This window comes from Pholcus phalangioides, unplaced genomic scaffold, assembly GCF_987345545.1.
Source record: "Pholcus phalangioides strain wild (caught in Gottingen) unplaced genomic scaffold, Ppha-v1.0 ptg000017l_1, whole genome shotgun sequence".
NCBI classification, from domain to species: domain Eukaryota; kingdom Metazoa; phylum Arthropoda; class Arachnida; order Araneae; family Pholcidae; genus Pholcus; species Pholcus phalangioides.
The window spans coordinates 24,981,683-25,005,772 of record NW_028301610.1 but is presented as its reverse complement, the minus strand read 5'-3'; the positions used below and the strand labels follow the sequence as shown (position 1 = coordinate 25,005,772).

At 35.3% G+C, this 24,090-nt stretch overlaps 1 protein-coding gene across 3 annotated transcripts in view; it reads right to left on the bottom strand.

Moving 5' to 3' along the window:
- Positions 1-24,090, bottom strand: part of Wdr59 (WD repeat domain 59) — an 81,861-nt gene that overhangs the window by 10,595 nt on the left and 47,176 nt on the right. For 2 of the 3 annotated variants that reach the window (XM_089247121.1, XM_089247124.1), the window contains 5 exons: positions 22,528-22,609; positions 18,201-18,313; positions 17,715-17,844; positions 16,605-16,631; positions 7,755-7,818 (listed from right to left, as the gene is read on the bottom strand). In XM_089247121.1, the coding sequence (XP_089103247.1) occupies positions 7,755-7,818; positions 16,605-16,631; positions 17,715-17,844; positions 18,201-18,313; positions 22,528-22,609 (416 nt within the window). The remainder of the gene's footprint in view (positions 1-7,754; positions 7,819-16,604; positions 16,632-17,714; positions 17,845-18,200; positions 18,314-22,527; positions 22,610-24,090) is intronic. The other variant, XM_089247123.1, reaches the window with a different exon arrangement.

The window sequence follows — 24,090 nt, the reverse complement described above, 5'->3', positions numbered from 1 at the left end:
GGCTGTCCATAAATCCGTAGGAGTAAGAGGGGGTGGAGATCTCTTCTGAATAGCACGTTGCAAGGCATCCCAGATATGTTCAATAATGTTCATGTCTGGGGATTTAGGTGTATAGCGGAAGTGTCTAAAGCAGGAGAGTGTTCCTGTAGCCACTTTGTAGCAATTCTGGATGTGTGGGGTGTCGCATTGTCCTGCTGAAATTGTACAAGACCGTCAGAATGCACAATGGACATGAATGGGTGCAGGTGATCAGACAGGATGCTTACATACCTGTCACATGTCAGAGTCGTATCTAGATGTATCAGGGGTCCCATCATAGGCGGAGATCGACTTGGAAGTCTGGGGGGACACTATGATGATGATGTCAGCTCATATATACATTAGATCAGTCAACTCCACCTGTGACGCTAGAGAGGCCCCCCATGCCCCCCCCCCTTATCTCCACCCATGGGTCCCATATCACGCCAACTGCACACGCCCCATACCATCACAGAGCCTCCACCAGCTTGAACAGTCCCCTGTTGACATGTAGGGTCCATGGATTCATGAGGTTGTCTCCATACCCGTACACGTCCATCAGCTTGAAGCAATTGGAACAGAGACTCGTCAGACCAGGCAACGTGTTTCCAGTCCTCAACAGTCCAATGTCGGTGTTGTCGGGCCCAGGCGAGGCGTAAAGCTTTTTGTCGTGCAGTCATCAAGGGTACACAAGTGGGCCTTCGGCTCCGAAAGCCCATATCGATGATGTTCGCACGCTGACACTTGTTGATGGCCCAGCATTGAAATCTGCAGCTATTTGTGGAAGGGTTGCACGTCTGTCACGTTTAATGATTCTCGTCAGTCGTTGTTGGTCCCGTTTTTGCATGATCTTTTTCCGGCCGCAGTGATGTCGTAGATTTAATTTCTTACCGGATTCCCGATATTCACGGTACACTCGTGAAATGGTCGTACGTGAAAATTCAAATTTCATCACTACCTTAGAGATGCTATGTCCCATCTCTCATGCGCCGACTGTAACACCATGTTCAAACTCACTTAAATCTCGATAACCTGCCATTGTAGCAGCAGTAATCGATCTAACAATTATGCCAGACACTTGTTGTGTTATATAGGCGTTGCCGACCGCAGCGCCGTACTCTGATTGGTTCCATATCTCATTATTTGCATACGCATGCCTGTACCAGTTTTTTTGGCTCTTCAGTTTATATGACACCCATATTTGTTATGGGTAACTTTTTCTCAACCAACTGATTTGGTATTTTGCCTGTTGTGGTGCTGTATTCGTATTTATGCAAACATATCATGTTATGAAAATATTTTCTTCACTTGCTTTTATACTTTATTGAACTGATATTAAGAGAAAGAAATCTAACTAGAACACTTGAATAACAGTAATCAGCAAGTTCAAGAACTTCAGTATAATAGGGTATCAAAGTGAGCGATATACAACTGTTTTCACAGTCATAAAAAATGTCTGCTGACTATGGTCGGCTGAAGTTGATTTTTTCTGTGGTTCCAACTTTGAGGCACAAATACGGCAGATCTCCCCATTAACTCTTTAACGCCCAGATAGAAAACCTGGGAGGGTCATGAGAATACCAAGTTTTTTGTGTTCGAAGTGGACTCGTCCAAATTTCGGCCACTTGCCCTCTCCCCACCCTTTCTCCATGAGTTTCTATTCTTGCCACCCTTTGCATTGATGTTCACCCTGTCATTTCAATGGATTTTCGGGAGATAATTTGTCTACTGAAAACACCCCCTTTCCTCACAGTATTATCTCTTTGTAAAATGCATTGAGTACCCTTAGTCCATTCTCAAGGAATATTCTAGTACATCAGCTTTTAAAATCCCATTGATAGGGTGTTGCAGTTGTCTTTTCCGTTCCCGCCTCTGACAAGAGCTTTCATCTTCTTCCCCGTTGGTGACAAAAGCCCACCAAAACATACCCATACCCCCTAGCTGGGCCGACTTGAGGCGGTTATGGGCATTAACCTACTCGGCCGACTTCGGGCGATCTGGGAATTATAGAGTTAAGAAGTCTTGCCACAGACCTACAATCAGTGGCGGATCCAGGGGGGGGCGATGGGGGCGATCGCCCCCCCCAAGAGCCTTTAAACAATAGGTGAAGGGGCGATCGCCCCTCCCAAGAGCCTTCAAGCAAACATAACTCCAGTTATCTCACTTTTTTTCTTTATTAATCCTTAATTTTTTTAATTAATTTCCTTTTTTTCTCAAAGTTCCTTTCCATAAAATTTGTTCCCCAAGTTCCACCTTGAGATTTCTTCTGCTGGTAAGGTCGAAAAAATAAAGAAGTCATAGCCGGAGGAGGGTCAATTGTATTCCCACCAAGGTTCTACAGGGATTCCATACGATTCGGCTGTCACGCTGCCTTTTCGCTTATCCCCTAGCGCCTAAGGGCTCGTGTAGAGAGGAAAAAAATTTACACCCTTCAGTTTTCTTGGTAACGCGCAATAAAGCACAAGCCATCCAATGAGATGAATCATCGTTTTCTAGCCTTTGTTATCTCTTTTTTTTTTAAATTCAGTCCTGAAACCCGCAAGCTTGACGTGGATCAAAAAATGGCCATGTCTTCGAAAAAAACTGTTTTCAGTAACAAAAATTTTAAAATAAATGGATGTTAAGAAAATTAATTCTATTACTTTTTGTAGCACATCTGGGGTTTTCCCAGAGAATGAAGCTGCATTCGCTTACGGATTCACTGATAATGACATTAACGGGGGTTTCTCCACAGGGTGAGGCAAACAGGGCTCGGGACGATTCTTATCATTTTTTGATTTTCACTCTACAAATTCACTATAGTGGGGCCTAAAAGTATGAAAAATCTCAGAAAAGCCCCCCCCCCCTCCTCGAAAACGTAGCTCAAAAGCCCTGCGCCAGAAGGTGAGCATTTGAACACACATAGCTTCTCTATAATATCTATGAAAATATAGGCCTCGGCCCCATCTAATAATTAAAGCCTTTGTAATTTGAAATAAGTACCTTGACATAAAAAGGGGATCGCGCGTATAATGCTTTTCCAAAAACCGCCATAACATCGTTTTAAGCGGAAAAACGCTTTATTTCCCGTTAAAGCGTTTTTCCGCATGCAACGTCTCTACGGTCTGAGCATTAGTTGAAGATGGAACCACGAAAATGAATCGCACTAAGCGGGAAAAGGTTCTAAGAGCAGTGCCGCAACCAGATGCTTGGTCAGCATCTTGGTGTCCCTTGTAATGTTAAAGGGCAGGTAAAAGGTTGAAATTGACGCCCCCCCCCTCCGGTCCAGCGCCCGGGGCACCAAACCTACCTCCTCTTCCCATGTTTCGGCCTTGAGGAACGTTATAAGTGGAATCCACGATATAAAATTGATTGTGTGGTGTCGGATGTTCTGCGGGAATTAAATTTAACCACCATCTTTTCAGGACAAAAAATCTGAAAATTAATATTGTGCACTTGATAATCATAATTAAATAATAATGAAAATCATTTCAATTTGCATGAAAGTAAGCTTTTGCTATTTAACGTATCTGTGGCGAAAAACTGTTTTTTAATAGGTTTTTGACAACCATATAGTCTGCACAAAATTGAATAAGAAATTTATTATTTTAAATCGCGCAATATTAGAATTTCATTAGGAAGTTTTTTTACTCTTAAATTTTTCGTAATTATGCAGACAAATTAGTACCCACATATTTTATTGAAATATGCGTCAATTATTTCTTGTTATCGAAAACAGTCTATACTTGTTTCAATAACTTTTCAATGCTATATTTTCATATTTAAAAACATTTTCATATTTTATCTTGACGTCCTATTCGAATAAGCAAGATTTACCATTTAGTATTTCGTGCATTTGTGTTTCCAAGATTTTATATTTCCTGATTAGTAATTCTCTGAAATTCCTGCTAAGGTGGTTCCAAATTAAAGTTTTCATCCTTTATGAGTTGTTTATTTGAAACCGAACCAGAGATTCAGGTTAGGAGATTGAGAGTAATTTTGATGTTCAGTCAGAAGCGCATTTACGGTTTTGCCGATTTGAAGGCTATTCAAATTTCACCGCCCTTCCACTCTAGTCTAATTTTCTCGACTACTCTATCCACGAATTTTCCATCCCATGTTATAGCCCCCCCCCCCCACTCGTGCAAGTACACCTGTATTAAAGTCACTCTTTTAAAGGTCCGTCACACGAGAGTTTGCTAGGGGACGCTGGATAAGATAATTAAAGTTAAACATAATAAAAGTCTTTGTCAGGATCCGCGGTCGCCTCGGGGAAGCAATAATTTTTAAGGCTTTCAATACAAAGGCAGAGGAACGAGCATCTTCCTTTGTGAATGACCGAACAAGCACGGTTTACTTCACGCCGGCTGTTATTTTTGCGGTTTATGTCCGACAAAGACTTTTATTAACTTTAATTATCTTACCCAGCGTCCCCTAGCAAACTCTCGTGGGACGGACCTTTTAGTCATTTACATGTTTGCATCCTGTTTTGGTCACACACGTGTTTGACGCTGGTTTTGGTAATTGTTTCGTTACTTACACGCGCTCTAGACAATACCGTCTTAACGCATTCCCCGCGGGCGGGGGCCTCAAATGCAGAGGGGCCTCTGGTTTAAAATTTTAAAAGTAAACGTGTCTCGCCAGGTAAGGGGCTCAGAAAAATTACTTTTTCCGAGGGCCCAGTATACGCTTCTGACGGCTGACTCTAGGCCACTCACTGAACTGGTCCCTCACTCTTTATGTCACTCATTTGATCATTCATTACTCCCGCTCTAAGTCACGCTTTTGCTCATTCACGTGCTTGCAAACTCTCTAGGTCACTCACTGACACGGTCACTTGCTGTCTGGGAAGAGGTGGGTTTATTTGAGGGTTATAAAAATTTCACCGCCCTTCTCCCATTTTGCTAATTTTCTTGGCCACTCAATCCTCAAATTTGCCGACCTTCTGAACTTGCCGCCCTGGGCTATAGCCCATTTAGTTCTGTAAATAGGACATTGTCTTCAGTAACGGGGCATGAGGATGGTTAAAATCAGTGTTGCAAAAAAAAAAAAAAAAATTGAGGGGAAAAACTGAAAAATTACCAGCAAAAAAAAAAAAAGGCTGATGGAATTCAATTTTTCTAGAACTAATAGAGATATGAATTATTAGTACAGTAGACTCTCTCTAATCTGGCACATATCACACCAGGGTGTACAGGGTTAACGAAATCGCCGAATTACTGCAGATTGATTGAAAAAGTCCATTTAAATAACAAACTTCTGCTCATAAACATGTGCGCACTATGTTTTCCTCTTCTATGCTCGGAGAAAACCGGCCTAAAAACACCGGATTAATGGAGGGATTATTGAAAGTCTGACTCTATACGTAGTAGTATGGGAAACTTTATTTGAAGACAAAAATGGGTTTCAGACGCAAAATAATTTCATAAATCGGGTATACAAAGCTGGAAATTTGTAATTTTTTAAATTTTATCGTCTCGTTTGAAAATTATAAGTGATAAATGAGGAACTTAAAGGTATTATTTGTAAATACAGACATGTCATAAATGGGTGTTTTATTGTGTGTAGTACTTATTTTCATTTTAAGAAAGGATACAAGTTTGGTGTGCTATAAAATTGTTCACAGAAAGAAAAATTAACTGTCTAGAACGTGAGTAACTGAAAGAAGACTGCTTAATGTTCTCTACATCAATCGCCAAGTCCTCGAAGCGTATACGTGAACACGAGAAGTTGCTGGAGTGAGTGTAGCTCGGCTTTGGATGCTTGAGTTTCCAGCAGCGGTTCCGAACCTTTTCAGTGCATACGCCAAGCAGATCATGAGTAAATACTAAACAAGGTATTGAGCGAAACAAGAGGGACCACCTTAGGGACCCCATGGATGGAAACAAAGTCCCTTTGGTCGGGTCCAGTGCCGAGTGGGGAGTACTGAGCTGATATGAATTAGTACGAGACAAGCAGAGCCGGTTGAAGGCCCCACATGGATCTGCCGGCAAATAGGTAGAATTCTCTATCGAACGAGACAGACCACAGAGGGCTCACCTGGAATCACTGATGTAAACAAAGCTCATTTGGCCGATCCCATCACCGTCATTCAAAATCTGAACAGGGAAAACATCTACCCTGTGCTGTACTGAAACCGAAACTGCCTTACCACGGACCCTACATATGAGAGGACAAAAGCTGCGCCGCATAGGTTCAGCTTTTTATCTGAAGCCATGAAGTCATTTAAAGCTTGAGCGGTCACTAGAATTTTTCGCAAGCTCAGTGCGACCCGTTACGGGTAAGGGGGCTGTCGGTGTGCGCGTAGTAGCCTACCTATTTATTTGATAACTACTTTGTTGTTGTGCGTAAAGTTCATGCTCCCAAGGGTGGAGCTGACAGGGCCGGGGACGATTGTCATCATTTTTTTTGTTTTTTTAAGCTATAAATTAACTATAAAGGGGCCGTGAAAAGTCTGGTCTGGGGGCCCACTAGAGGCTTCAGCCTAGGGGCCTGCTCTAGGATGTGGAGGCCATGATCAGGGCTTTAGATAATTTTTTTTTCCTTCAAATGTTCAAGGATCGTCTCTCTTAAACGAGGTTTCTTGTATCCGAGTTAGCTTAGAATTCATTTCCTCTGGTTGACAGAGATCCTTATTTTATTCATATTAATTTGCCTAATTGTTATCATAACGCCACAAAGAGAAACGTTTAATACTTTCACGGGGATAAAAAAAATTAAATTTAAACGGAAAGTATCTCTCTACTTTGACTTGAAAAGCTGGAAAAAGCATTTATCGAATACATTCGGATGAATTTTTATTTGTGCGCATTGTTTTGTCCGGTTAACTGTGAGCCTTAATTTTTAATTTTTATCAAGCGAAGGAGGAAGTAGTATTCTAGGAACATTTTAAAATACCAATTCTTCATACGCTTTTCATATTCTGCTCTCTTTTCATCTGCAAAGTTTTTATTTATTTGTGCAATTGCTCATGATACTGTTAATAAAAAAACATTTTTAACTGGTAATGTGCATCAGAATTCCTTACAATGTTTATAAATATAACACACATTATTCAGTCTGCACCTCAAACTTTTTTTCGTACGGTATTTTTTGCGAGGGTAGCCGGCGCAAACGTTCAAATTTATTATCAAAAACAGCTTATTCATTAATTGTAACACCAGTTGCTGCAAGCAAGTTTTTAAATAAGTATGCTGCATATTGAAAAAATATAATTTTTATAAATATAAATTTTAATTTAGATTTAATTTTTAACTGCCTTCAATTTTTAATTAATTTTTTATTTTCAATTAAAATGTAATCGCAATTAATTTTAATGTTAATTTTAATTAATTTTACTGTTAATTTTAATTAATTTTACTGTTAATTTTAATTAATTTTTTAAATGAAAATTAATTGAAAGTTTTAAATAATTTTAATTCTTAATTAATTTTTTATTAGTTTTTTTATTTTAAGTACGTTTGGCACCTGCGGACACTAGGTTGGGTCTCACCGATCGACATCTTCATTGTGAAAAATCGCCCCCCCCAACACATCACCCTGGATCCGCGCCTGCCTACAATGCTACAATTACTCAATGACTGCATGTTACTTATAGTTAGAAAAATTGGTGGCAGCACTACACATAACAGGCATTGCACCAAAACAAACTTCACATTAGATACACAACATGTACACTCCCATTCCAACATGTACCAATTTGTTAGAAGTTCCACATAGGAATATGGACAAGGCATAAAAATATACTGCAGTAGTACCTAAAATCCAATTATCCCATGTTAGGTCAGCTGGCACAACTGTGTGATATGGAGAGCCACCAGGCTGTAAAACAGAAAATTAAACAATAATTGTTTTCCTCATTAAATTTATACACACACACACACAATATTTTATAATATAAATTCATTTCATTTTATAACGATTATTTCATAAAAACATAATAAAAATTACCCTTATGAAAATAAAAATCATACATAAAATTTCAGTGAACTTTCCAGAAGATTGAAGACAGCCGAGCATGAAATTATTGCTCATATAGCATAAGATTGAAAGTAATATTAACTTATATATTTGGTTATTAGAGAAAAGGTGTTATTATTGAAGTTATATTTGTTTGAATTATTCAAAGTATTTTTTGCAGCTGTTTCTGCTGATAAAAATAGAACGAGAAGAAAAAAAAAAAGAGAAACATGATTGTCAGCAATGACAATGATTAAATTTTGGTTTGTTAGCAAATATATATAGGGTAGTAAGGAAAGACCCTAAAAAACATTTTACTGGCAAACCATTGATCCTAGAGGCACACTTCCCCAATTAGAAAAAGTATCCAAATAACGTGTAGACCTCAGATACCCCATTCCATATTGCAAGGGGCTGTATAATTATTAAAATATGAAAACTAATTTTTTTCATGGACACAGTATCCTCAAAAACCCAATTATAAAGTAATTGTCCTGTCTCTTCTGAGGCCAACAAGAAATTTCCATGTTTCTAAGTGCAATATTCACTAAGATATTTGAATTAAAAAATTGGAGGAAAATTGGGCAAGAACAACAAAACTAATGGACAACACTTCTTTCCCAACTTTTCTCCAATATTTGAATTCAAATATCTCAGTGAATATTGCACTTACAAATGTAGAATTCTTTTTTCGGCCTCAGAAGAGACAGGGCAACAACTTTCTAACTAGGTTTTTGAGGACATTTGTCCTCAATAAATAAAAAGTTAGTTTTTGTATTTTAATAACTATACAACCCCTGGCAATACGAAATGGTTTACCTGAGTTATTTGAGGTCTACACGTTATTTGGATACTTTTTCTAATGAAACTATGCCTCTAGGATCAACGGTTTGCCAGTAAAATGTGGCGTAGGAACTTTCCTGTATATATGTTGCTGTCAAACCCAGAAACTGGCCAGTTCAAGACTTGGCCAATTTCATTACGAATTGATCTGGCCAATGTCCGAATTTCAGGCTTTGGCTAGCCAGTTTGTGAGTGGCAGGAATCTTCAACCATTGGCTAAAGAGCCCTGGCCAAAGTCTGAAAAGAAAAGACGATTTGGGGGTCATCACCATTTGCCATATATTTTCATGATAATTATGCTCACGTTAGCTATGGCAACCCATTATGTTGCAGTCATGATTCTGTAATTCTTTTTTAATTTGACAAAAAAAGGCTGTCTATATTATATATATATATATAGTATATAAATAGTTTTTCCTCTCTTTTTTTCTCTCATCACATAGTGCAAATCGAATACAGCATTGGCCAGAGATCTTCAGCCACTTTTCAAATTGGCTGGCCAAAGCCTGAATGATTTCTGCAAATCAGACATTGGCCAAAACCTTTGGGCATTTTGGGAATTGGCCACACTTCAGACTTTGGCAGTAACATATATGTTGTATAAATAAGCTTCAGCAATAAAATTTTGAGGCCAAGGCAAATGCTCCATTTGGTGGTGCACAAATCGGGTCCAGCTTGTATATTACTAACTGATGGCGCTCAATTTCACAAAGCAACATGCTTTTATGAACTGGTACTCCATTTCCCGCACTATATGTTATTACTTTGAATGTCTTTCCCATTATAGTGTCCACAAACTAACTAATTGTTCAAGTTCATACCAGTTTGTCAGCAACATCAACTGTGCATAATTATATAAATAAGTTATCTGCGTGTAGTTTTGCATCCCGTAATATAAATTGAGATTGTTTCGCATGAATAACATGAGAATATACGCTGACTATTCATTTTAAACAGACAAAAATGAAAAGATGTATATTTTATTCAAACGATTTTGCGATTACTGTTACGTTACAACTTATTTTTTACTTATACCTGATGGTTTCACTGTAGTTTTCAATTATGTGTGATCCTCTCTTTTCCACCACTTTAAGTACTGAATGTTCCACTGTACCTAGAAACCATCAGGCAACACATAGATAAATTTGATGAAACTTTGAAGCAGCCCATGCGATGCATCTAAACTAATTCACTGTTTATCCTAAGTTGAATGAAAGCGTTCTCTATACAAGATGGCCAATGGTTTCTGTGTCACTTTGACTTTCATTTACATAGGGTTTGCATTTAATCCATTTGCACATCTACAAGTGGAATATTCTGTTAACTTTAATGTTCCTCACCCAAACCAAGCATGGAATAGTCAGCAAAATTGTGATTGTTATTTATAAGCAGCAGCGGAATATCCCGCTTAAACCAATTGTCTCTTTGCACCAAATATGAAACAACCTGTGTTTTTGGAGGTAAAGAAAAACTACTTGAAATTGAAAGTTATAATTTGGCGGGGTTCAAATAAATTCACATACTATGGTTTTGATCTTTTCGTGGCCAAAGCCACTGTTGACTGGTACATAAAACCAAATTTAATTATCCATGAATGCTTATGGGATCAAGAGTGAGTTGAGAATATCAGATTTATGAAGTCAGGAACAGATTTAGAACAATGAAAACAAAAAGCAACTGGGTTAAGATGGTGCTGTTCCCATGTTTCATGAAGCCAAAATGATTATATTGTTTCTGCTCACTTATAAACCCCCCAACTATAGGCAGATATGGGACAAGAGAGAGAGGGGGAGGTGATCCTCCCTTCACTAAAAAATGTATTAGAGTAAGCAGGAGGAGAGGGTGGAGGTGGACAACCCCCCCCCCCCGCCATTCACCCCACACACACTGTGATTTCCCCCTCCGCTCAAACAACATATCTACTTATACAAGGATGACGTCACTCTCCGCTATCATACGAAGGTGTTAACAACTGGATGTTGCGAAGATCTATATATCTGGTATTATAGATCTTCGCAACATCCAGTTGTTAACACCTTCATATCTACTTATGACCTCCACTATAGTCTGAATATGTTTCTTGATTAATTTTGGCATTGCACAGTGTTGTTTAAGCACGTTCAGTAACATTTTGTTCAGAGAGAAAAGAAGCAAAATATACTAATGAGTTATGTAGACATATACAAATGAAAATATTGACTGATGTATTTTCTTGAATCTAGAATTTCACAGCACTGCCTAATGCGAGTTTTTCCAGTGAATAAAATATTGATTAACACAATAGAAGCTCCATTTAAATGGGAAATAAAAATCCTGGTATTCTGCACTTAGCAACAAGAAAAAAAAAGCAAAGAATTTTGGGAAGAGGATGTAAAATTCAAAATCAAACCAAAGAAGATGGTATAAATATTTCCCCCTTCTTTTTCCCCTGTGAGGAGAAAGTTGAGCAGGTTAATATTCACCCCCATTCTTCCTCAATCTGGCTCATGTAAACAGGGCTAGAAAGATAAAGGTTAATAGCTGAAAAATACAAAATCCAGATGCATTTTCGACACACTATGGGTGCCATAGTAGTTCTGACTACAGCATCTGACTTGTAAGGACATAATTTTTTCACTGAGCAACTGGAAATTAAGATTCAGTAACCAACCAGAGTTAGGCTTCTAAGTTATTGTTACTGTAGTTATATTTTGCCACTAAAGATGAAACACATTGTCCTGAAAAAATAAGGATTTTATGTTTTTCCTGCTGTTATAAGTCTTCTTTCTTTGTGCTAGTATCAGGGGTAAAGGATTTTTGTTTCTATATGATAACACCTTACAAAAAAAGATAAATCCTTTAAAATCTTCCATTACTGTTCCAAAAGACAAAAAAAATAAATAAAAATAAGGATCACTCTGCATATTCATATACATTAACAGAGTATCTGCTTCTTTCACAAAGTAACACACAAATAATAAAAAAATCAGCTATTAGGTTTTCAACAAAAATAACATGTTATTGTATGTAATGTTTTATGTTGTACAGCATATTATTTGTCTGTATCCTATATTGTAGCAAAAAATTGTCCTGTTCTTTAACAATAAGACAAAAATTCATTAAGAATCATAAAATATTAAACTAATGGTCGAATAGTGAAGATATTCATTAGAATATCATCCAGTGTAGTATTTGGCAGGAATAGCCTAAACACAATGTTTATTTGATTTCTTGCTGAATAACAAATCCGATAATTTCAGTGCTTCATCAGTATGCATATCAGTTTATTATGTGATAATTTTTTTTTTTGAAGAATTGTGGAAGCAAACTAAAAGTATTTTAAAATTTATTATATCAAATTCTGGTAGTGCAATATGTATGCATATTTGTTATTTATTTAAGGCAATTGAAAAGGTATGAGACTATAGCAGCGCTTCTCAATCGCCGGGCCACAGCCCAGTACCAGGCCCTGACATTCATACCTGGCTGCGAGTGAATTGCCCATTTCCCTTTTCCCCCATTAATTTTTTGTTAGTCCTATGTTTGACTGAGCCTTCCACTTACAAAAATAAATTAAACCGAGCTGCCGGCTTTCAAAGGTTGAGAACCACTGAACTATACCAATTACCATGAACACATGCTATAGGCCACTCCATTGGCCCGCTTGTTAAGTGCGGTAGAACGGCGAACGTGCCGCGGAACCGCCAAAAAAGGTTTTATTCAGGTCAGGTCAGGACATGCATATCATGATCATGCAATCACTACATAAGCCATGAAAATAATATGATTTATATATCTATTGTTATTGTAACACCATCAGATTATGATTTAGAGATTATTTTAGTTATGAGATTATTTTGGGGAAACTCACAATCAGTCATGACTTTATAGCAGTAATTTATTGCTACATAGCAAGCACAGTGCATTATTAACACATTTTTGACAGTAATCTATGAAATGAATTAATCCTCAGATTTTACATATTTTTGGTATACAGTAGAACTTCAACATGCTGCATAATTGGATACATAATATATGCCCCAGGGGTTTTCACAATTTTTCCATCCACAGTGCCCATGGGTAGATATGAGGGCATCAACGGTAGAGTAGACTGATCTAATGTATATATGAATTGACATCATCATCATGCCCCCAACAATAATGAACGTGCCCCAGACTTCCAAGTCTATCTCTGCCTATGGCAGTGCCCCTTTCCCTAATCAATGCTTATTTGTGGCTTGTCAAAGCAATTTAACAAAGAATCTCTTCAAAAAACCTTTGTGCGGGCCACCACAGAGCAGCGCCCCTGACAAAAATTAGAGGTGCACTAGGGTACCACATTGCACAGTTTGATAACCCCTAACATATGCATTGTGAATAGGTTATATTGTAAGGATAAACTATGCCTCAATTGTGTTTACTGTCTTCTGTGCTTGAAAAATGGAAAAATCTTTCCATGTCTCCCCATCATTGGAAATGATGAATATATTTTTATTTCTCATCAACAATGTATTAAAAACCATCAAACCTAACTTATCTCAAAAACCATAAAATGAAGAAATGAAATAATCAAATATCACCTATACTTGAATATATACATAACTAGAGCCCGGAAGTTCAGGCAAAATGCCATAAATGCCTTTCTTTGCCTATTTTCAAACTTTTTTGGTAAAAATACTTTTTTCAAAACTTTCGTGCCACAAATGCCTATTTTAACATAGTTTTAAGTTTATTAGCAAATTTCAGAGGCCATAATCTGTAAAACTTGGATATTTTGGGCATTGAGAACTTCAAAAGAATTGCTCTTTTTAAAACTTTTCCACACGCGGTATTAATTATCTTCAGAACCCCCCCCCCCCCCCCCCCCGCCTCCTTCCAGCCCCATTTAGACTCAACCAAGTAATCAGAGATTGGTGTTGGCATGCATTAATTTTGCTTTGACCGGATGGTGTTATACGTGAATGATTTTGTTTCAGATGAAAGCAGCCCGTATTAGAAAAGCAGAGGAAAATTAGAAATTCATTTTCCCACGGGCTTCTTATAATATGTCTCGCTCAGGCATCGGACTGCCATTGTATGTGCATAGCGGACTAATGATTGTCCCAAGAGGTCATCAGTTGATGTCATGGCTCACACAAGGTGGGGTAGGAGCAGATGGCTCTGGGGCCAGTGTTTTGATTTTTTTTGGACCATAAATGCACTGCAAACAACCATGGCTATTTATTAAACACACATATTTAGTATTCGATTAAATTAACAAGAGTCCCCCTCAGGGGTGCGTGACAGATGCAGCCACACAAGGCCTCATGCTGGAAGGAATCCTGCATACGTGGTAATATGAAAAAATATATATTTTTATAAAAATAGAACAAGATACCATGGTTCAACAATAGAAATGATAATGATTATTCCAAATAGTACAACAAATAAACAATAATTATTCGCAACTCGGGGGAGTCCATTTTCATCTACCGTCTCTGCTTCTGGTAATGGTGGCCCTAAAATTGCCGTAATCCTGAGGGTCTACTAACATTTTATTTTGGGCTTGAAATCAGTCTAACTTGGATAATAATGCAGTTATTATAAACTATAATTAAAACAATAGACGGATTAAGTGCAACCAATTTCTCAGCTAGTTTTTGGACACTTTATAATACTTTTGTTTTAAGTCTTTTTCTTTCTTCTAAAAATTATAAATGCCTTTTTTAGTGCATATTTTAGGCATTTTTATTGCCCTTTTGCCTGCCTATTTTGACCATTTTTAGTGTCTAAACTTCCAGGCTCTATACATAACCATACTTACTCCTAATTTTAAAATATGTATGAATTAATAGATGAATCAGAATTTTCAATAGAACTACTTTGTCTACTGAAGTTGTTTCTTTAACCCTTTGAGGGGCACTATATAAAAAAAAAAATTTTGGTCAAACTAACTTCATATACTCGGTACATAGGACTTATATAAATGTATTTTGCAACTATTCTTTTATTTTCATCAAAATCCAGTGAACAACAGGTGGTTGCATAGCGAGGATTTTACCGCCAACCTAGGACACTGAAAGCTTCTCTAGGGTGTAATGCAGGAAAAGCAACATTTAAAAAAAAAATTCCCTTTCCCCCAATTTTGTAGGTAAAGTAATAAAAGTAATAAATGCACAATAATCGGGGGGGGGGGGGGGAAACTCAAGGCAAAAGAAATTCCAGGAAATAAAACTAAAGCAATAGAGAGAGCATAATAGAAAGTAGTCGTCAGCAGCCATTCTAAAACCACTAGAATGAAAGAATGGTTATGTGTGGGACAAAAAATAGCATATATGTTGTGTCTTCTATTCTAACCCCTGAAACTCCTCCACAAATACACATTTGAGATCTTTCCACATCACTGCTGCTATCACCTATTTTCTAGTAAACAATTTTGATTAAACAGTTTTTTGATGGAATTTTGAAAAGGTGGTTTCACTATGGGGGACATCGCACCGGAAAGGGTTAACCATTTAGCTGTGTACGTAGTCAGAAATTTACCTTTCTATAAGCCTATATGCCAATATATATACTTTTTTCTTTGCATTGCAAATCATCAGAAAGTGATTCAGCTGGCTGCTACACTCATCATCTGTGTAAGATTTCAAAGAGTTAATTAAGGGATTTAAAGAATTAAAACATATGAGAACATTTTGGTCTCTTTCTGCATTTCATGTATTTAGAAATTGATTGCTCAAGAAGTTAGGTACATATTAACCAGTCATCTGGTCAATTAATTTCTTGTTGTACTACCCGAAGTGTCCCTTTTTCTGCAGATGTGTGCACATTTTTCTTCTTTTTTCCATTTGGAAGTTTGAAGCTAATGAAATATATTTTTTGATTGAATTTTTTTATGAATAAATTTAAAGCTGAGTTTATTATGTTCTTTGCTGTTTTTTGAAATAAAAAAATAAATAACAATAATTGAAGTAATTACTCTAATTAGTATTCGAAATAGAAATATTTAAGTCTTAGTTGTAAACAATGCCAGCATGAATTGTTCACATTCAAAATTAATGCAGGCAATATATTTTTTGCAATATGATTTTTCAATTTCTTGTGCTAGCGAGCAAATAATGTAGAAGGATGCCTTAAGAGATAGCAGCAGTTGTATGACAAATTATTCCATCATATCCTTGTGATATAAACTGAAAATCAGCATGATGTCATATGCTGTTGTAGGCACCACTGTTATGTGTGGCAGCGATGTCATATGCCGCCATAGCCAGATGACTGGTTAAAAACTGAAGAAGCTGAAGACTTTTATGCGAATTAAAATGGAAGTGTTAACCATAAATAGGATAGTATGTATTTTTCATGCTGAATTCAAGCAAAAATTGTGTAATTGCTGTGTGCATACATTTATACATATGGATAGAAAAAATAAAGAATTAAAATATTTTATAATAATATTAATTGTTATTATGCTCTGAAGCAGAAATACTTTATATATAACATTTTTTTAAAGAAATAAAAATTCAAAGTTGGTTGAATCTTTCTTGGTTATAAAAATAATGGAAAAGTTTATATATTTGAAACCTTTTTTACACCTCACATTATTGCCCAACTACTCACAGTCACTACAATGGATGATGAGATGGTTAGCGGCAAACAAACATATTTGTATTATTAACGGTAAAATCATTTAAGCCATGCAGAGTGAATTCAGAAAAAAGCTGAATGCTGAATTTCTAACAATCTGAATACCCAAAATGAAGGTGGTAAAATGCAAAATTGAAAAAAAAAAAGAAAAAAAAAAAAGAGGGGACCATGCAAAGAGCATGCGGAAATCCTCAGAAACATACCTTTAGCCACCATTTTCCTGCCTGTTGCTACAAATACATAAAGAAAGTCTTTTAAAAATTTAAATTTATAAAAATAGAGTTAAATAGAGGGTAATTTTTGAAATCAAAAGGGAGTTGTATTTTCTGGTGCCAAGATTCTATACTACTTGAAGTTGAAACTGAAAATAAAAATTCATAACTAGCATGACATTTTGTAAAACGTATAAAAAAAACATTCAGAAAAACTTATATAAACAGCCCACTTATACCCAAATGAAATGAGCTTAGCTAATGAAAATTGAGCCAAAGGTAATATCTTAAATATTAAGATTCCCACACTCATCAGCAAATAAAATGCATATAATGAAAATAACAATTTAAAAAACCCCTTCAAACCATAAATGTAGATTTAAGTTTGATGTGTTTGTGCAGAGGCATGACACCATGAGTTTCAATAGCTTTGAAAAACCCCAACAAATCATTACAAATATATAAATTATTAAGTACTTAACATTTAAAATGTTTTTTTTTGCAGTTTCCATTCTTTTTAAGAACCAAATTGGCAATTAAATTGATTACATACAAGTGTCAATAGTTTTGACTTTTTTATAGTGAATAAATTATAGGTTTTTTGGTCATTATCAATCGGATGAGAGTTTCTTGGAACAAAGGGCTGTTATTGGTAAGAGTTAATTCTCAATGTTTATCAAATGCGATAGTTATCATCAAGAGGTGTCACATTACTGTATACTGAATTAGAAGATTCATTGCTAGCTATAATTTTTTCCACTAATTTCCTTATAATTCCTATATGTATGATTTTTAGAGTACAGTGAACCCTCTCTTTTGAGGACATTGGTAGAAAAAATAATTTGTCCATAAAAGAGGGGTGACTGCATCTGAGGGATGTCTGTTAAGAGGGGTTTTACTGTATTTCCCATTATAAAGTAATTATTAAATGTTAAATACTTGGTACCTTTTCATTGAAACATACGAAATGATATTAACACATCTGGAAAAAATACTGTGTGTTGAAAAAAGAATTTGTGATTACTATACCAACAATACTATATCAACAATTGGAATGCAAAAAATAAAGAGACTTTAATTTTAAAAACAAAAACTACTCACACTGACATTTCCACTGTTATTAATATCAACAATCATTCTTGATCCAATTTTCTCAAACGGCTTACCCTGGAACATGCAAGTAAGAATTGCAGCTGTCTGAACATCATGCTTCTCTATAAAATTTGATATTCTGCAACATGGAAATGTGTTGGGTATGTTTCAGCAACAGGTAAAACTTTGTTTTAAAATGCACATGTGAAAAAAAATTCACTAACAAATTGCTAGGCAAATAAATTTTCAAATGAATTAGGCAAAATCTGATTACAAATGACAGAAATATGTATGGTATATTTTAAACTGGGGATCATAATTATTAATTATAACTTAACTTGACATTTTAAACTGACTGCTGGGAAAGCTGTGTTGAAGATTTAATTTTTTAATAGAATTTTTAATTTTTATAATTTGACTCATTAATAAAATTCATCTATCATTCAAACTAACATGAAGTTTTCAAAATTCATACTGCCTTCATCTCACACTTACAGAGATTTTATGATCTGTTTGCCAAATGGGTGTATAAACCAGGGTGCATTGCCTTCAGATCCATACTCTGGAACTGATAGTCCAGCACCAATGACTGAACACAAAAACCATACCTGAAAAAAAAACACTTGAAATTTATAAAATAAACTAATTTAAATATTCTTTGCACGAAACCAAATTCCTGTAAACTATTATACATATAGTATAACATCTGCAGTAGAACTCCCAACTTTTTTTTCCAACATTGTATATTTTCTGGCTTCATATGTTATTTTCTTGATGTCTGAACTGACTATTCGAGATTGTTTCACCCACACAATTTATGTTTTTCTTAAAGGAAACCCATGACATTAATAGGTTTTACAATTCTTTTCTAATTCTAGTATAGAGTTTCTCAAAATTGACAATATTACCACTTTGTGGGTGATAGAAAGGATTAGGGGTGCAGTAGAAGCTACATATAAAACATAGGATCCTACGAGTTGGCTTAGCAAGAGAAATGTGTGGTGTATAATAAACGTTTTTCCTGAGAGGGAGGAATTGAGTTTGGGAAACTCTGTTCTAGAACCTCTATTCTTATTTTCCTAATTGAGTAAAACTGAGTCATATTATGACAAGTATTTCAAATTGCTCTGCTTATCTGTCCAAAATTTAGCAAACCATTATGATAAGGAAGAGAATGACATTTTTTTGAGCATGCAGCAAAAAAATTCTATTCTTCACAGCTCGTTTAAAAAATGTTCAGAGAGCTTTATTTTTGACATAATCCTTTGTATGACAGACTAGCATTACAGCTTAACTTGTAGTTTAAGGTAACTGTTTAACTCAGCACATCACACTAGTAAAGCATGCTTTATGGAAGGGGAAATTGTGTCCCTGGTGTACAGGTTAGCGCATTGCCTGGTATGCAAGAGGACTAAGATTCATTTCCCCTTTTCTTTCCAAAGGTTAAAATTGACATAAAATCTCTGAAAAATCTATTCCTAAATCACACGTGATTCTTTGTGAAAAACTAATGAAGTGTTTTCCGTTTTGGGATTGAACGAATATTATGGGATTTATTAAAGTTTTGAATTTTTGCAATGTGTAATTTTTCTAACAGCCAGTTATGTGCAAAACACCCAATGAAAATAAATTCCTACATTCAAATTAGATTACATGTTGGTCAATAAAACTGAGCAATATTTTTTGAGTTATTTTAAAATTTCATGGAAACTGTTACGCATAAAAAGCTCCAATGAAGAATTTAAAAATGGTAGTTTGACGAAGGTGACTGGTGGGAACAAATATACCTATGATTCAATTAGAAACTATTATTAATCAAAATTATTTTTGAATTAGCATATTCAAAATAATTAGTGATTTCTCAGATGTTTCCTATTGATTATTTAGTGATTTCAGATGTTTCCTATTGATTATTTAGTGATTTCAGATGTTTCCTATTGATTATTTAGTGATTTCAGATGTTTCCTATTGATTATTTAGTGATTTCAGATGTTTCCTATTGATTATTTAGTGATTTCAGATGTTTTCTATTGGTTATTCATTGAATCACATTATAATACCAAATTCTACATGTTGCAATGAAGATTTTTAATTTCCTTGTGACTGCAATTGATCGATATTGCGCTGAAATGTTAATAAATTTACCTTTTTTACAAGAAAGATTTTGATACCACTTCAAAATTTATTATAGCCTGGATAATTCAAGCAGAACTTGGTCATTTTTTCCGATGAAATTTCATTCCAAAGCATATTTATAAGGGGACGGTTGCCCTGGGCACCTCTTAGCAGAGACGGACTACAGGCTTTTGTCGTCGTAGGCACTACTAATTTTGCCACTTCTTTGAGATGCTCTACCATTTTAATTTTTTCCAAAAAATCATTTCTCCCCCCTACCAGCTCTCAATTTTAAAAATTAAAGCCCTCTCTTCACATTATTAGACATGACAATTTGCAACTGCGATCGGTTTCATTCAACATGCTTATTGTGTTAAGTTAATTGTGTTGCATAATTATAATCAAAAGCTTTGATGCCACATGTAAATCCTCCAAAACTTTTGAATTGGGAAAAAATATCTCAAAATTGTTAGTGATAATTTATTCATTTAAAGGGTGTCGCAACCGCTCAAGTCGATTTTTCAAACATGATTTTAAAAAAATATTTCATTAAATTGTGAAAATCAAATGCAAAAAATTTCAGGTCAATCAGGTTAATTTGTTTTTTCATCAATTAAAAATTATTGATGCATTTATTATTACTATAAACGTGAACAAGAAAAAAACTCTGCGATTTTCTCAAATTGCAGTTTTTGAGCTCATCCGTAAGATTAAAAAAAATACTACACTGAAATTTTTGAAATTTCACAGAAATATTTATGTCTCAGTAAAATGAGCCTCAAACTTCAATATCTGATCATTCGTTAGAATTTCATGAATTTTAAAGGTTGAAAAAGTGTATAAATTTCAAAAATCTGTGAGAGAATTCATTTTTTAGAAAAATATTTCCAATGGGTTAATTTCTGAATCAGAGGTTCATTTTACCAACACATGGTGAGTAAACATTTCTAAAAAATTTCAGAATTTTTGGAGCAGCAGTTTTTTTTGTTTCAATCTCATGGATGAACACAAAAACTGTAATCTTAGAAAATTGTAATAATTAACAATTGCATAGAAATTTGAATAGTGCACACAAATGCAACAAGAGAAGAAAAACAACTGGTTGGCTTTCTTGAATTTTTAGGGCTATATCATTGTTCAGTTTAAAAAAACACTGAGTTATACGTTTGGGGTATATTTGGTGAATTTGGCAGGATTTTGAAGTGACATCATCAATTTTTAAAGCATTGAAACTCATTAATTATGGGTCAAATCATGAAACTGAAAATACTTTTCCGCATCAGTTTTTCACGAAGAATTATGTGTGCAATTATTGGGTGCTCGATAGTTACCACCCTGTATATATTATCCCATATATATATATATGGATCAACACGATCTGTCTAAAGTTCACTGAATTATGTGTCTGGCAACAAACCAAATCGATAAATCGATACATGTATACATTTATACAGCAATCAAAGTTGCACGAGTTGTAACTTATTATTGGAGATTAATGCCATTAATTAATAATCATTTAAATCATAGTTTCCCAAACTTTTTGTTCGATCACCCCACTTCTTCAAAAACTTTTTGTCTAATCACCCCAAACTTAAGTCAATCGGATCCTGTTTTAAACTCGTAGCTTCTACCACCCCCTTGGACCATGGGGAGGGAAGATATTGCCCACCTTAGGAAACTGGTTTAAATACATTTAAACCAGTTATTTTGCTAGGTGCAATGTAAGGCTGTTCGTAAACTGTTTAGAAAATACCCATCAAGATGAACAATATTTACAATAGAACCTATAGTCACGATTCTCTCGGTGTTAGAAAAGTGTAAAGTAAATTGCCCACGTTGAAATTTCAACAGTGAAAAAGACAATGAAATCATAAGTTGCATAATTCTGTGCAGATTAGCAAAAGACTCGAAGATGCTCAAAGTGACATCCAAGGGTGTTGCTGTACAGTTCACATCAGTGAATAAAAGACTGGTGCGCCATCTCGTAGACTCCTGGTGTCATACTGATCTTGCTTGCTGCAACAAGGATTCTTGTGACAAGATTTTCAGTAGAGTCTACGGGTGTCCCCACAAGAAGTCCAGTGAGCATGGAGACCAGGCCACAGGTCCAGCATGTCCAATCCACCACCCAGGATATCTGGCATCCAGGACATATAGGCAAGCAGTGGTGCTAAAGTGTGCTGGGGGTTCCGTGTGTCCCTCTTTGTTCTGGAGCACTGCTTCTCTGGCAGAGCAGAAATGACATCAGAATTGAGAACGTGCTTGCTGGATATGTTTTTAGGTTTTGTTTCTCTGACACTGAGTGAATTGCAGCAAGAAATGCTACAGTCCTGTAGTAAATATTGTTTGTCTCAATATGACTACTATCTCCCCTTCAATTTTTTCTAAACAGTTTATGAACACCTGTATAAAAACTGTTTTAGTATATAGTTTTTTCGAGAGGTAAGGTTTTTAACAGGTAAGGTTTTTCTGAATAAAGTAAAATATTTTTTATTTTTCTTAGTATAAAGTCAAGCACTTGTATAACAAATATGATTTACTGAATATCCTTGAAATCTTTGTGTGTAATTGTGTTTATTGTGATCTCTGATTTAATAATTTTTGTGAATTTAACAAATTAGAATGTTTTTCCCATCCAATCTGTTAAATCAGAATTCAACTATATTAATGCAATAAGGTTACAAAAATTAAATAGATAATATCTTGCCTGCACAAGATCATCAAATCCTTCAGCTGCAGCAACATTTGCATTCTTTGTACATGAAGAATGTATGTCATTGAAATCTAGTCTGAAATTAGTGTAAGAAAAAAGAGAAAACATTAAGTTTTTTTTAAAGAAAAACTTGACTATATAGTGGAGTTGACACTTCACATAAATGTCTTCATTTTTTAGACCATTACAAGGCTGCTTCCACAAATGAAGACAAAACATTGTTACAAACTATTGTTTTCATTTCTTATTTTCAAAGAGATTTTTCTTTTAACATATTCATCCTTTTTGTTTCAATACAGGGTGTATCATGAGTTTGTAAATACAAGGAAACCTCCCAACAACCATACTCAATATAATAATAAATCTCTCTGCAACAAGTTTGGAAATGTCTATACTCTGTTAAACTGCTGCCTCTTGATATAACTAAAATTCCTGATATTTTTCTTTGGTCCACAGAGTATCATTATATCAAGGTCTCGCTGTATGTTAAAAAGTCATGAGAGTTGAAGGAATATGTATACTTGAATGCAGTTAACAAAAAAAGTTATTCCCATAAGGGATACTTTTTTTACAGAAAAAAAAATTAGTTCAAGTTTTGTCATTTTGAGGGGCACTGCAAGAAAGCATATCAGTGCAAATATGTAAATCAGATTCTTATAAAATACTGGGTGTACGATTAATTCTGAATTTTCCTGTTACTGGTGCTTACATGAGGTTTTCATTGTGATGTTAACATTGATAGATAAAGCACTATAGGTTAAGTTGTTTAACCTCAGTCACAAATCACCAGCTGAAGCTTTGAACGTTTCGAGCACAGAAGAGATTAAAGAGGTTCAGGCTTAATCACTCCTGATGGACTGGTTTTCCTAGCCCTCTATCAGCAAAAATTTGAATTAAATTTTTTTTTTTTCTGTACTAAAAAAATCCGCCCTTGTGAAAATAACTTTTTTGCAAGCCATATTCAAATATACCAATTCCTCTGGATTTTATGAATTTTTAAACCATTTATAAATTTATGGGATACCCTGTATATAAAACACTTCCCCCGATTTACAAAAGTTTGACTTATGGGCTTTTCAAATTGAAATATTTGGTGCTCTTAGTGAATCTAAGATTCATCTTGGCAATATTTGTTAAAAATATTTAAACAAGATTTGCCCAACTGACTCTTTCCTTATAGTTACAACCCTTATTGTTTCATAATTATGAGTATTAAAGAAATAGATGGAAAACAAATTTATGTACCTTGTACACAATTTAGATCCCATGCTATGTAAATTTATATATGAATTTAAAAGCATGCTTTCTCCAACAACCCATTAGAATGGCTATGGTAGCAACAGAAAGTGATGAACATAATAGATCAGAGGTGGCCAACTTCTCACTCTTTAAGGGTCAACATAATGGTCAGTTGCAGTGTCATATGTGTGTGTGGGCCGCACCAGGAACAACACTTAAGTGTATAAGAAACACCAATAAAATAACCCAGCAGGGATGCAAGTGTCACTCATCCATTGTGGAGCAGCAAACTCATCTTTGAAGCAGAAATTTTGAAAT